General features: G+C 50.4%; 5 protein-coding genes across 5 annotated transcripts; 3 read left to right on the plus strand and 2 right to left on the minus strand.

Moving 5' to 3' along the window:
* Positions 1-328: 328 nt before the first annotated feature.
* Positions 329-7361, plus strand: M438DRAFT_344223 (Sec63-domain-containing protein). Its single transcript, XM_029905166.1, has 2 exons — positions 329-7263; positions 7318-7361. The coding sequence occupies exon 1, from the start codon at positions 374-376 to the stop codon at positions 6956-6958; it is 6585 nt and encodes a 2194-aa protein (XP_029761957.1). The 5' UTR covers positions 329-373; the 3' UTR covers positions 6959-7263; positions 7318-7361.
* M438DRAFT_373318 (Ctr copper transporter) lies at positions 7149-7958 on the minus strand (the record flags this gene model as incomplete). The annotated part of the gene is made up of 4 exons (XM_029908410.1): positions 7149-7263; positions 7318-7405; positions 7623-7806; positions 7884-7958. The coding sequence occupies 4 exons, from the start codon at positions 7956-7958 to the stop codon at positions 7149-7151; spliced, it is 462 nt and encodes a 153-aa protein (XP_029761958.1).
* A 316-nt stretch (positions 7959-8274) lies between these two features.
* On the plus strand, positions 8275-9105 carry M438DRAFT_271123 (3-HAO-domain-containing protein; the record flags this gene model as incomplete). Its single annotated transcript, XM_029900456.1, has 2 exons — positions 8275-8471; positions 8580-9105. 2 exons carry the CDS (start codon positions 8275-8277, stop codon positions 9103-9105), a joined length of 723 nt encoding a protein of 240 aa, XP_029761959.1.
* An 89-nt stretch (positions 9106-9194) lies between these two features.
* Positions 9195-11460, minus strand: M438DRAFT_270442 (uncharacterized protein; the record flags this gene model as incomplete). The annotated part of the gene is made up of 6 exons (XM_029900390.1): positions 9195-9300; positions 9353-10237; positions 10284-10405; positions 10457-10739; positions 10794-11251; positions 11299-11460. The coding sequence occupies 6 exons, from the start codon at positions 11458-11460 to the stop codon at positions 9195-9197; spliced, it is 2016 nt and encodes a 671-aa protein (XP_029761960.1).
* Positions 11461-11472: 12 nt separating this feature from the next.
* M438DRAFT_344226 (uncharacterized protein) lies at positions 11473-14254 on the plus strand. The gene has a single exon (XM_029905167.1). It carries the CDS (start codon positions 11667-11669, stop codon positions 14151-14153), a length of 2487 nt encoding a protein of 828 aa, XP_029761961.1. The 5' UTR covers positions 11473-11666; the 3' UTR covers positions 14154-14254.
* Positions 14255-14258: the final 4 nt, after the last annotated feature.

Here is a 14258-nt window from a genome sequence, read left to right on the forward strand (position 1 = left end):
ATGCTTCTGCTATCTACAGGAGAATGATGTTATGCATTGCGATAGCAGATTCTCGGTAGCTTGGCACACGCCCTATAACAAAAGCAATGTTGCTGAATAGCTTTTTCGACGAACTTGGAAAACCACGTCTGTGCTCCTAGACGCGGGAACTCAGAAGATCTGGAAAGCTGAAGCCGAGAGCGACTGCCAAGGGCGGAACGTTCTGCGACGAGCGGAAGCCCATGTGCCAAGCGCGGAAACAATGTTCGCCGCTTGGTGCCTTTCGCGAAGCTCTGGGTCAGAGAAAGCATCTGTCAAGGCAGCACACGCGTAGGGAGCCATCCAACTACGTCTGTCGCCCGCCGCTCAATACCAACACTACACAACCGTCATCATGGCCGAAAATGAAGATGCAAAGAGACTCAACCAGTACAAGTACTCGGCCATGTCCAACCTGGTCCTCCAGGCGGACCGTCGATTCATCACGCGCCGAGGTGATGACAGTACAGGTGATCCCGAGTCACTTGCTGGTCGCATCAACCTTAACGATATGGGCTCGCGCAATGCCCGCGAGTCTGCACCTGCACAACCCGCCGCACAAGACGCCCAAAGGAATCGCAAGAGAGCAGAACCCGCGCAAAGTGCCCGCGCCTCTGGCATTCTATCACAAGCAGACCTCAACATTGAAGGTCTGCGATACCGTCCTCGCACGCCGGCGACCCAAGCGACCTACACATTGATCAACACGCTGGTAGCGCAAAAGATGGGAGGCGACTACGGTCTTCACATCACAGCCAGTGCCACCGACAGCATCCTGGAATATTTGAAGGATCAGGACCTCAAAGACTTTGACAAGAAGAGGGAGATTGACGATATTGTCGGTGTCAATCTATCTTCAAAGGAATTTAACGAGCTTGTCAACTTAGGCAAGAAGATCACCGACTATGACGCACAGGACGAAGATGAGAACATGGGTGACGCAGATGATGCCGGCGAAGGCGCGGATATCGATGACCGTCAGGGTGTTGCTGTCGACTTTGGTGATGAGGATGAGGAGGAAGGACAAAATTACGAGGTTCGCGATGGAGAAGGAGATTCAGATGACGAGAACATCATCGAGGACCCGGAAAACGTTGTTGAAGGAGACGCCGGTGTCGAAGATATGGCTGCCGAAGGCGATGACGAAGACCTAGTTTTCTCCGCTCCGACCGCAACTCGCTCTGCAAAGGCCGGACAAGAGGACGTTATACCCGCTCACGAAATCGACGCTTTCTGGCTTCAACGACAAATAGGACAACTCTACGAAGATGCACATATTCAGCAAGATAAGACATCACAAGCACTAGATATGATGTCTGGCTTGAACGAAGATGGCGAGGAAAAGCAATTGCGCGACGTTGAGAACGACTTGATGGAGCTTTTCGATTACGAGCATCCCGAGCTGGTCTCGAAGCTTGTCAAGAACAGGGATAAGGTCGTCTGGGTAACGAGATGGAGAAGAGCTGGTGAGGATGAGCCCGCTCGCGTGGCTGTCGAGCGTGAAATGGTTCAGGCTGGACATGGAAGCATTCTCAAGGAGCTCAAGACTCGCCAACAAGGCACGGATGGACAGGCCTCAGGGAAGATGCAATTTGATCTCATGGATCTGGATACCGCGACCGGAAAGCCTTCTGACGCTGAAGAGAAGAAGGAGGGCCTTGTTGGAGGTCTCCAACCGAGCAGAAACATCAACCTGGAGAACCTTGTCTTCGACCAAGGCAACCATCTAATGACCAACCCCAGCGTGAAGCTACCGCAAGGATCTACCAAGCGCACCTTCAAGGGCTACGACGAGATCCACGTACCAGCACCTAAGCGTAAGCGCGAGGACTTTGAAACGCCTAATCTGCCTACTACCGAGTTACCTGAGTGGGCTCGCATTGGATTTGGAAGCTCTAAGGAGCTCAACCGCATTCAAACGCGATGCTTCCCAACCGCATTCAAGGACGACGGTAACATGCTGATTTGCGCACCTACCGGATCTGGCAAAACGAACGTGGCTATGCTTGCGATGCTTCGCGAGATTGGCAAGCACCGTAACCCGGAGACTGGCGAAATCGACTTGGACGCCTTTAAAATCATTTTCATCGCTCCTTTGAAAGCCTTGGTCCAAGAACAGGTCGGAAACTTCGGTGCCCGTCTTGCACCTTACGGTATCAAGGTTTCAGAGTTGACAGGTGATCGCCAACTCACCAAGCAACAGATTGCCGAGACCCAAGTCATCGTTACAACTCCTGAGAAGTGGGATGTCATCACCCGCAAGGCCACAGATACAAGCTACACGAATCTTGTGCGTCTGATCTGTATCGACGAGATTCATTTGCTTCACGATGACCGTGGTCCAGTTCTTGAGAGCATTGTGAGTAGACAAATTCGCAAGATCGAGCAGACTGGTGAACCCGTTCGTCTCGTCGGTCTCAGTGCTACACTTCCCAACTACCGCGATGTTGCTACTTTCCTCAGAGTCGACATGCAGAAGGGTCTTTTCCATTTCGACGGTACCTACAGACCTTGTCCTCTGAAGCAGGAGTTCATTGGTGTCACCGAGAAGAAGGCAATCAAGCAGCTCAAGACCATGAACGATATTTGCTACAACAAGGTTCTCGAGCAAGTTGGTCAGCAGCGTAACCAGATGCTGATCTTCGTACACTCTCGTAAAGAGACTGCGAAGACAGCAAAATACATTCGCGACAAAGCTCTTGAGCTTGACACCATCGGCCAAATCCTGAAGCATGATGCTGCCAGCAGAGAGATTCTTACCGAAGAAGCTGAAAGCGTTACCAACGCTGATCTGAAGGACTTGCTTCCTTACGGTTTCGGTATCCATCATGCTGGTATGAGCAGAGCCGATCGTAACTCAGTTGAAGAGTTGTTTGCTGCCGGTGATGTCCAAGTACTCGTTTGCACAGCTACTCTCGCCTGGGGTGTCAACCTTCCAGCTCATACTGTCATCATTAAGGGCACTCAGATTTACTCTCCTGAAAAGGGCAGCTGGGTTGAGCTGTCTCCTCAAGATGTCCTCCAAATGCTTGGTCGTGCTGGTCGTCCACAATACGATACTTACGGTGAAGGTATCATCATCACCACGCAACAAGAGATTCAGTACTACCTGTCATTGCTGAACCAGCAGCTCCCTATCGAAAGTCAGCTTGTTAGCAAACTGGCAGATAACCTCAACGCTGAAGTTGTTCTTGGAAATGTCCGCACTCGTGATGAGGGTGTCGAATGGCTGGGTTACACATACCTTTTCGTGCGTATGTTGCGATCGCCAGCCCTATACCAAGTCGGAGCAGACTATGAGGATGACGAAACCCTGGAACAGAAGCGCGTCGATCTGATTCATTCAGCCGCCTTGCTTCTGGAGCAAGCAAACCTTGTCAAATATGACAAACGTGCAGGCCGCATTGTGTCGACAGAGCTTGGTCGCATTGCATCCCACTACTACATCACTCACAAATCAATGTTGACCTACAACCAGCAGATTCAGCCATCGATCACACCTATCGAGCTGTTCCGTGTCTTCGCTCTCAGCGAAGAGTTCAAGTACATTCCCGTTCGTCAAGACGAGAAGCTTGAGCTCGCAAAGCTGCTTGGAAGAGTTCCTATCCCTGTCAAGGAGACTATTGACGAGCCCAACTGCAAGATTAACGTCTTGCTCCAAGCATACGTATCTCGTCTAAAGCTTGACGGTCTTGCTCTTATGGCTGACTTGGTCTACGTCACACAATCTGCTGGCCGTATTCTGAGAGCTGTATTCGAGATTGCGCTCAAGAAGGGTCTGGCTTCAGTTGTCAAGGATGCTCTCAACCTTTGCATGATGGCTGAGAAACGTATGTGGCCAACCATGTCACCACTCAGACAATTTCCAGAGTGCCCTGCCGATATTGTCCGCAAAGCTGAACGTATCGACGTGCCATGGTCGAGCTACTTTGACCTTGACCCTCCTCGCATGGGTGAGCTTCTTGGTATGCCCAGAGCTGGTAGACAAGTTTGTGCTTTGGTCCAGAAATTCCCTCGCTTGGAGATTCAGGCCCAGGTGCAGCCCATGACACGAACCATGCTTCGTGTCGAGCTTACCATCTCACCCAAGTTCGAGTGGGACGAGAATCTACATGGCAAGTCTGAGAGTTTCTGGATCTTGGTAGAGGACTGTGACGGTGAGGAAATCTTGTTCCACGACCAGTTTGTCCTTCGCAAAGAATATGCTGAGGCTGAGATGAACGAGCACCTTGTGGAGTTCACTGTTCCCATCACTGAGCCTATGCCTCCTAACTACTTCATCACTGTTCTATCAGACAGATGGATGCACTCTGAGGCACGCCTGGCAGTGTCTTTCCAGAAGCTCATCTTGCCCGAGAAGTTCCCTCCTCACACGCCTCTTTTGGACTTGCAGCCTCTTCCTATTGCTGCTCTCAAGCGCGAGGAGTTCGTGAACCTTTACCCTGACTGGGAACGTTTCAACAAGATCCAGACTCAAACGTTCAATGCGTTGTACGCCTCGGATGACAACGTATTCGTTGGTTCTTCAACCGGTAGTGGCAAGACTGTCTGTGCTGAATTTGCTCTCCTCCGTCACTGGAGTCAAGGTGATGGCAAGGCCGTCTACATTGCACCTTTCCAAGAAGCCATCGACGCTCGCTACAAGGACTGGCAATCACGTCTGACCGGAATTGCTGGTGGCAAGCAGATCGTTAAGCTTATTGGTGAGACCACTGCCGATCTCAAGTTGCTTGGTGAAGGAGATCTCATCCTTGCCACTCCTCAACAGTGGGACATGATGTCTCGTATGTGGCAACGTAGAAAGAACGTTCAGGCTGTGACACTTGTTATCGCTGATGATCTTCACATGATTGGAGGCCAAAATGGCTACGTCTACGAGACTGTTGTATCTCGAAGCCACGCCATCAGCAAGCAGCTCGAGAACGGTCTTCGTATAATCGGTCTCAGTGCCTCGCTCTCCAACGCCCGCGATGTTGGTGAGTGGTTTGGCGCTAGCAAGCACACCATCTTCAACTTCAGCCCTCAGTACCGTCAGATCCCTCTCGAGCTCCACATCCAACCTTTCACCATTCCTCACTTCCCTTCTCTTATGCTGGCTATGGTCAAGCCTGTGTACCAATCTATCGCACAACTTGCCGCTGGTCAGCCCGCTATGGTGTTCATCCCCAACCGCAAGCAGGTCCGTGCAACTGCCATCGATTTGCTTGCAACCTGCGTCGCGGACGACCAAGAGGATCGCTTCCTCAACGCCAACCTTGAGGACATCTCTTCTGTCTTGGAGAAGATTAATGAACGTGCCTTGGCCGAGTCTTTGTCGCACGGTATTGGTTACTTCCATGAGGCCCTCAGTCCTTTCGACAAGCGTGCCGTTGAGCACTTCTTCAAGGCTGGCGCGATCCAAGTCATGCTCGTCTCTAGAGATTGTGCTTGGGAGGTCCAGACACCTGCTCACATGGTCATTGTGATGGGTACTCAATTCTTTGAGGGTCGGGAGCATCGCTATATCGACTACCCCATCAGCGAGATCCTACAGATGCTTGGAAAGGCCGGCAGACCTATGGAAGACAAGAAGGCACGAGGTGTTCTCATGTGCCCTGCTGTTAAGAGAGATTACTACAAGAAGTTCTTGACAGAGGCACTTCCCGTCGAGAGTCAATTGCAAGCCTTCTTGCACGACGTCTTTGTGACCGAGATCAGTACTAAGACAATTGAGGACACTCAGGATGCCATCAATTGGTTCACTTACACCTACTTCTACCGTCGTCTGATGGCCAATCCCAGTTTCTACGGTCTTACTGATACGACACAAGATGCATTCAACTACCACCTCTCTGAGCTGATTGAGTCCACTCTCAAGGACTTGACCGATGCAAACATCATCGAGGTCGACGAAGAAGACGATGGTTCAATCACACCCCTCAACGCTGCCATGATCGCTGGTTACTACAACATCTCCTTCATCACTATGCAGACCTTCTTGCTTTCGTTGAAGAAGACTACCAAGCTGAAGGGTATCCTCGAGATTGTCACTGCTGCAACTGAGTTCGAAGACATTCAGTGCCGCCGTCACGAAGAGCGCATTCTCTCGCGCATCTACGACCGTGTACCTGTCAAGCTTGCTGAAGTCAACTTCGAATCACCTCACTTCAAGGCCTTCATCCTGCTGCAAGCGCACTTCTCGCGCATGCAACTGCCTGTGGATCTTGCCAAGGATCAAGAGCTGATTCTCAAGAAGGTTCTCGTCTTGTTGAGCGCTTGTGTTGATGTGCTGTCATCAGAAGCCCACCTCAACGCCATGAGCGCCATGGAGATGAGCCAGATGGTTGTTCAATCCATGTGGGACCGTGACTCACCACTTAAGCAGGTTCCTCACTTCGATCCCGAGGTCATCGAGGCCGTCAACAGCAACGGCATCAACGACATTTTCGAGTTCATGGATGCTATGGATCCTTCCGAGAACCCCAACTACGAGAAATTGGTCAAGAGCATGCGTCTTAGCAACCAACAATTGGGCGATGCCGCTCGCTTCACCAACGAGCGCTATCCCAACATCGAGCTCAACTTCGAGCTTGAAGATGCTGAGAACGTCACTGCCGGCGAGCCTAGCTTCATCAATGTCAGCATTGAGCGTGATGTTGACGAAGACCAAGAGCCTAACCTCACTGTTCACGCTCCCTTCTACCCTGCCCAGAAGATCGAGAACTGGTGGTTGGTCGTTGGCGAGGAGAGCACAAAGAACCTGCTCAGCATCAAGAAGGTCACTATTGGCCGCGAGCTCAAGGTTCGCTTGGACTTTACCGTTCCCACAGCTGGCAAGCACGACTTGACCTTGTTCTTGATGAGTGATTCATATGTTGGCGTTGATCAAGCACCTACGTTCAGCGTAGATGCCGCCGAAGGCGAAGAAGAAGAGGATGAGGATGAAGAAATGGAGGGATGAGTTATCTAATCAAAGCGAAAGGCGTTAAATGGGTAGTCGTCTAAACGACATGTAGAAAAATTGGAAAAGTAGATCCATATTCCGTTTCAAAAATCAAGCGTTTTTGTACATTACTGCACCTTATGCTCCCTACTTCCGTCGCGATTGGTGAACCATGCAAAAAATGCGTCTCTCTCCCTGGCCTCATCTCTTAATGACAAGCAGCGCTCTTGGTCACTGTAGAGTTACCAAAGACCAAGTATCCCACAAACGCACCCACAGCAACAGACAACATGATCCAGCCATTATAAGTCATGAAAAGTAGCCTGTGACCCGATGAGTACACCGAAACAGCCAACGGGAAGGAAGAAAAGACTTACATGATGAAAAACGAGTAAAAGACCTGAACGGCATAGAAAGCAGCCTTGATGGTCTTCGACTTTGCATGCGCATCGGCGGCGCTTCGTCCTGACGCGAGCAATGAGCTTCCTTCACCATCATCTTTGTAAAAAAGGTCATGCCATTTTAGCCAACTTGTCTGGGTTGATTTCGAAAAAACCGGGGATGTAACAAGCAAGCAAGCAAGCAAAGACAAAACATCAGGGCCAAAGGCCGAGATGGTAAAGGCGGAAAACAAGGATATGAAGGGTGAGAGGGGGAGAGGATGGAGGCAAGGAGCACTTACTCGGTAGATCGTCGATTTCTCTCTGGACTTTGGCTTCATAGCGACGGGAGAGTTCGCGGATGAGTTCGTAGCCGGCTGTGAGGATGACAACGCCTAGGAGGGACCAGATGAGGGACATGGTCGAGGTGACGCGCCAGGATTTGAAGACGATGCAGAGGTTGTTTGTGTCCCATGTGAAAAGCATCTAGTGTCGTGATCAGTCATTTCCTCAAGTCTGGTATGTGGAAGACTAGAGTAGGATTGGAGATGGTCTGGTCTTACGTTCATGTTGCACATGTCTCCGTGATCCATACCGCCATGGTCCATGCCGCCGTGACCCATGTTGCCGTGATCCATGTGTGAGTGATCCATTATGTGTGATGTCTCTGGTATCGCAGAAGATTCGAAGAAGAAAAGAGGAATAGAAGTTCGATAAGGGAAATCGATAATTCGACCCGTCTTACGAGTCTCAGCCTAACGTGAGGCTGGGCCCATACGGAGATAGAGTTAGCGCGGTTCGAAACGGTCTTCTACAGGTCTTGGCATTGTACCTTTCTCCACGATTGAGGACCCTTGATTTCCATGACGCAGAGACGCGATTTCATATCATAATTCCGAAGTTGCCGTGTCGTTGTTTTCTTGCTTCATACAATTCATAGCACATACGAACATCATGCAGCCATTCAGGACATTGAGCAGACAAGCTCTGCGACGAGCAGCTACCGCACGCACACCAGCAGTGGTCCCACGCATCGCCAGGGCCAATTTATCCGTTATACCAAACCCGTCGTCGACACCCACACCCACAACCAGCAAGCCATTCTCACCGCCCACCACACCACTAGGCTCGCCACTGAACCTGCCCAAATGGTCTGCCATCTTCTGCACCACATCCACCACGCACCCACGCCTACCCTTCCCATATCATACCATCCCATACATCCATCTAAATCATCTCTAACACTCCACTCACCATAGGCTTTCCGAAAACTCACACCTCCTAAAACCCCCCATCAACAACTACTGCGTCTACTCCGACCCCCTAACCGTCATGATCGTCGGCGGCCCCAACGCCCGCACCGACTACCACATCAACTCCACCCCCGAATTCTTCTACCAATACCGGGGCCGCATGCTGTTGAAAACTGTAGACCCCGTCACCAACGAGTTCCGCGATATCTACATCTCAGAGGGCGAGATGTTCTTGTTGCCCGGGAATACACCGCATAATCCTGTGCGCTTTGCGGATACGGTGGGTGTGGTCATTGAGTTGCCGAGGCCGGAGGGGGAGGTGGATAGATTGAGGTGGTATTGTCAGGGTTGTGGGGAGACGGTGCATGAGGCTGCTTTCGTGTGTACGGATTTGGGGAGTCAGATCAAGGAGGCTGTTAATGCCTTTGGGGAGGACTTGGAGGCGAGGAAGTGTAAGAATTGTGGTGAGGTTTGTGATGTCAAGCCCAAGCCAGAGGTTATGGAGAAGATGAGAACAGGTCCTCATGCTTGAGACTCTGGAAGCTTGAAATGGGGAAGTTGGACTAGTAGATATATTGGACTCCGTATTTTTAGAGTAACGCATTCATGACCTGTATGACTTTAAACTCCTTTCCATGATATCTTCATGACGTGGTCTGCCTTCTTCCTTGTTCCTCTCACCAGTCCTAGGTATCGCAGCTCAGCCAGAGAGCGCTGGAACAGAGCACTGTACGCCAAATTAGCCATATGTTCGAAACACCCACTTCAAAATTACTCACTTTGTCAAAACCTCATCTTGGTCATCGCCCAATATCGTCACGAACGCCGTTCGCAAATCCGCAACATTCATCAAAGCTCCACTCTCCAGGTAAAGTTGATAAAGGATAGCAGTCGACGGCTGTGTTGATGCCAAAGTATTCTCATCACCATTTGCATCCGGCGCACAGCACTCGCAGTCCAGATAATCGTGGGGAGATGACAGCGCACGCTCGATGGCACCTCGAGGCTTCGGTGTGAAGACATCTTTGTGTGGTGACTTGAGGTCATACATGAAAATCTCGTTGAAGACCAAATCTTTCGGGTTGATGAGGGTGGCTTCAAACTGAGTTTCTAGTGCTTCTACGAACTGTCGCAGGATGTCGGAGTAGGCAGCATCGCCTTTGGTAAGTGTAGACTTTTGCTTGCTCAACTCGACCTTCTTGGCGACGACGGTTGTTCTCAAAGTAGCGTTGTGGAGGTCTTGCTCGCTGCGAAGAGGTGCACCACCTTCTTCTTGTTGCGCTTGAAGCTTTTCGAGGTCTTTGAGTAGCTTTCTGCAAGTCTTGTGCAGATTCCCGGATGTGACTGTTAACATGTCCTGTAATGTCAATAATAGAGCCTCCGAATTTGACTTTTTGAGATACAGAAATAAGTTTCTCTCGAAGATTGAGTCTTTGAGTTGACCTGAAAGCGCATCGACAAGAAGGGCTGATTTGAGTTGTTGTTGCAATGCAGGGATGTGTTTTTGCAGCATCGCGATTGTTTCGACAGTGTCCAAGATTGCCCCGAGGGCTTTGGTGCCAGATACAATCCGGTCTTTGATATGTTCCAGAAGGTATTGGTCGTCATCTAGCAGACGTCTGGGTATCGAAGTCTCGCCATCTTCGAGGAGCGTCTCGATATATCTATGGTTGTTAGAAAGAAAAAGCGTCTGGGATGTCTGCAACATACTGTTGGAAAGAAGGCAGATTTCGTACTGCTTCTAGGTGTTCATTCGAGATATCCGCAGGCGCCACAGTCTCGTCCAAGAAGATACTGAGAGCATTGGCATAGAAGTGTGATAGATAAGCATACTACAGCCTATCAGCATGTGGTTCAGTAAACATGGTTTGATGTCCTCATACCTGCACACTGTCGACGAAAGCGTCCAGACTTTGAATGTGCTCTCGTTGACGTCTTAGTGTAGCTGAACAAATGCCGGGACCCATCCACAGTCTTGGTGCTTCCGAATCAGAGACGGAGTACAAAGCCTCAGTCACCTGCTCGAGAGCACTCTCTGCTTTGACGACATCGAAACGTTGACCTTGAATACATCGTGTGGCTTTCTTGGACAACTTGACTTGGAAGTTCTCAATTGAGGTAGCTACTCCAAAGAAGAAGACGAAAGGTATTCTGTCTTGCCAGCGGCTGTGAAACGATCAGTAAGAATTGTCAGAAGAATCATGAGTGGAGTAAACTTACGTCAAGAGCTCAATTGCATCTGACAGCAGGGCACCATCAAAGGCTTCACAATCTTGAAACGCAACGACTACTCTAGACAGGTTCTTCTCCTGTACGTAGTCGTACAATAGTTGAAGGTCGTAATTCAAAAGTCGTGTTCGCTTCCGCGTTGGCTTGACTGCATCAACCTCGTCCTCATCATCAGACTGAGCGTTTGAAGATGTCCCCTTCGCGATGAGATTCTTGAGCAATGTCTTGAGATTCGGTGCCAAGCTAGATGTCAGAGAAACAAAGATGCTTTGCTCCGTTTGACTGATTCTGTTGGAAAGTTGCGAAAATAGCAAGGCATGTGATGCAATGCTCGGACCAGTAAGAATGATGGCCGAAGATATTCTGCCAGGGGCTGGCTCAGGGTCTGTGGTTTCGACGAAAGCAGAAATCTGACTGATGGTAGATTCGTTGATTTCGAGTAGTAAGATCTTGTTTTGTTAGATTGATCGGTTGGAAAGGGAAAGAATAAGCATACCTTCAGACGTGCTTGCTGTTTGGCCCATAAACGCTGGTACAGGGAGCGACGAAGTGGCCAAGAAGTCTGGAGACCTTGCAACGGCTCAATCTTGCGTCTCTTGACTGGCCCGTCCCTCTTACGGGCCGAAGGATCATACTGGTAGCAAGTCTGGAAATCCATGACTTTGGCGATATTCAATGAAAGGCTCAAAGAGAGGTAAACATTCGGGACAGACTAAGCCGAGTGGAACGTGTGTTGAGAATTCGACCGGGCTGTGTTGGCAACAGCAATGACGAAGCTACCAGAAGTAAAAAGTTTGGGGGTTTCTTGACGTGCAATTCTGCGAATTTCTGAACCGCCTGACATCAATCATCTCAGCAGACTTGATGCACGTCTTCAGCCTGAGGAGAAGCACTTTACAACCGCGACTGTTTCAACAAGCATGTCGCCTCGCTTCGGGCTCTACTAGGCGCATCATCGCCAGAAACAAACGACTCGCTGCCGAACAACCGCCACGCCCTGTCAGATCTCCCAACGAACCACGAGATGAAGAGGAGGAAGCAATTCGCTGGTTCGAGAAAGATATGGAAACTGGAGTCACCCGTCGCGTCGAAGGCAATCCTGAAGAGCTGGAAGCACAAGAATTGAGACAGAAGATTGCTGCGCTGGAAAGGGAGCTGAAGGAATACCGCAATGAAGAGTCAGACGAGGATATGCTGGCTGCTCTTGAGCCCGCAGACCGAGCAAAAGTGGAAAAGGCCCTGAAGGAGCGCAACAAGCATGAGGCAGATCTCACATCAGGCCTCACCGTCAGTCTAGACATGCCTCCCTTGACCGTACCGCTTCTCAAGAAATTCAACCAAGCCCTTCGCGAAGCCGCTATCGCTCCAGCTATGATTACCCGCCGTAAAGAGCTTTGGAGATGGTACGGTCGTGCAAAATACAGCATTCCTGCTCTATCGAGCATGATCCCTAAGAAGGCCTGGCGCCTGCTCTGGGATCTGCAATCTGTAGATTCGCCCACAAACCCCGACCGTCTGGATCACATGGAGCAACTCTTGCGCGACATGGCTGTAATCGACTTGAACATCATGCCCGATCAGCCTCTGGTTCTCATCGACACTCTGCTTGCTCTCGGCAAGGTTGATCAGGCTATCATCTCCTGGCAGCAGGCCTATGACTCCACGTCCGATCCTTCAGAGTCTCTTCTCAGACTTGGTGTACGACTTTTCTCCGAGAATGGACGCTTGGAGAAGGCCCAGACTATATTGATGCAGCTGTTCGAGCTCTTCCCTGAACATGACCCTCGTATCATCCTGCCCATCCTCACCGCTGATCTTCGTGCTGGAAAGGACGAAATGGCATTTGGTTGCTACGTCCTCATGAGCCAAAAACTTGGCGACAAGATGAACATGGAAGACTACGATGTTGTTTCTCTTACCTTCCTCGAACATAATAAGAAGGACTACGCTCTGGCTGTCTTTCGCGACATGATGTTGCGTGGTCCCAACAAACAAATCTCGGAAGAGTTTCTTGGTGTCACAGGCCAGAACGAAGCCTACGAGAAGGTCTTTGAGCGTATGCAGCGCTTGACTGAGTCTGCAAGAGATGCCGGTGAGGTCAACGCTATCTCCCTCAAATCTCTAAGCGCTCTGCCCACACCATGGCATAACAAGTTCTTCTACGGCAGTTGGCTCAAGAAGTTGATCGGAATGCGGCAACTCGAAGCCGCCACCAAGGTCGTTGAACTGATGTATGAACGAGGTATCGAGCCAGACCCAAAACACATCAATGGTCTCATCGGAGGCTTCTTCCGCTCTGCCGTTCCGGAGTTGCAGGAGCGGGGTGAACAGATGGCTTGGAAGATGATTCAACAAAGACTGTTACTCAAGTACAACGAGCGCAGGGCAAGACGAGGCGAAAGCACCGAAGTCGTACCCTCGGTGCGCGAGACCGAAGAAGGTGTGGAGATACCCGCCCATGTGGCACGTCCAGTACCGACAGCGACCATCGAGACTTTCAATGTTCTGGCTCTTCATTACGGCATCAAGGAAAAGTGGGCACTGATTCATCATCTTGACCGCATGAGACGTCCTGCGGAGTACAAGATGGATACAGCCTTCTTGAACCACATACTCAACATGGTCTTCAACACCTATCACGACGACTCGAGATTATGGCAACGATTCCTCTCAGAAGCAAAACACGTCTCTCCCGATATCGAGACCTACAACATCCTTTGGACAGCCCAACTGGAGCATCTCAACCCAAGGCTAAGCAGAAACAAAGACCGCAAAGGCTACCCCACCCCACGTCAACTGTTTGGACTCATGACCAGCTGGCTTCAACACTACGACTTGAGGAAGCAAGCCTTACTCATCAAAGAGTTCACTCCGGAAGTCTACGCAAAGATCATTTCTAGCTTCTGCTTGAACAAGGACTTTGCTGGGTGTTTGGTCGCTCTGCATGGCATTGCCCGCACCTACAAGGAGTTCCCTGATCCTGATATTGCTCGTATCATCATGACTGGCGTTGCGAATATGGCAGAGGCTCAACCGACTACAATCCGCGGTCGTAGAGGTCGCCAACAATTGCCCGCTTCTGCCGCCCGCCTGAAGAATACGTCCAAAGTCATGGCTACTCTTGCACAGAAGCGTGCGGAAGCCGCTCTGGAAAGAGGTGTTGACATCACTGCCTTGGATGTTGAGGCTCGCAAGGAGGAGAGTCTGAATCTGCTGTCCGAGTTTCTCAGATTGGTGTTGGTCAGAGTGCATGAAGATGCTGAAGTGGCGGAGAGTAGTATTCGGCAGGCTGCTCAAGCCATGCAGTGCCCGGACATTGGCACCGGCGACAAGGACTGTTCGAACGTTTAATACAAAGAGTTTGTACATTATGTAGAGATAGGCATCTAGGTTTTTGGGTTTTGGGTATCATATATGTACAGTAGCATTATTGTGTATCAAAACACCACTCCATTC

This window comes from Aureobasidium pullulans (genome assembly GCF_000721785.1).
Source record: "Aureobasidium pullulans EXF-150 unplaced genomic scaffold scaffold_6, whole genome shotgun sequence".
NCBI lineage: Eukaryota > Fungi > Ascomycota > Dothideomycetes > Dothideales > Saccotheciaceae > Aureobasidium > Aureobasidium pullulans.

Bases quoted from the DNA above. Each gene is read 5' to 3' on its own strand.
- M438DRAFT_344223 (XM_029905166.1), top strand. From the start codon at position 374: ATGGCCGAAAATGAAGATGCAAAGAGACTCAACCAGTACAAGTACTCG.
- M438DRAFT_344226 (XM_029905167.1), top strand. From the start codon at position 11,667: ATGCACGTCTTCAGCCTGAGGAGAAGCACTTTACAACCGCGACTGTTT.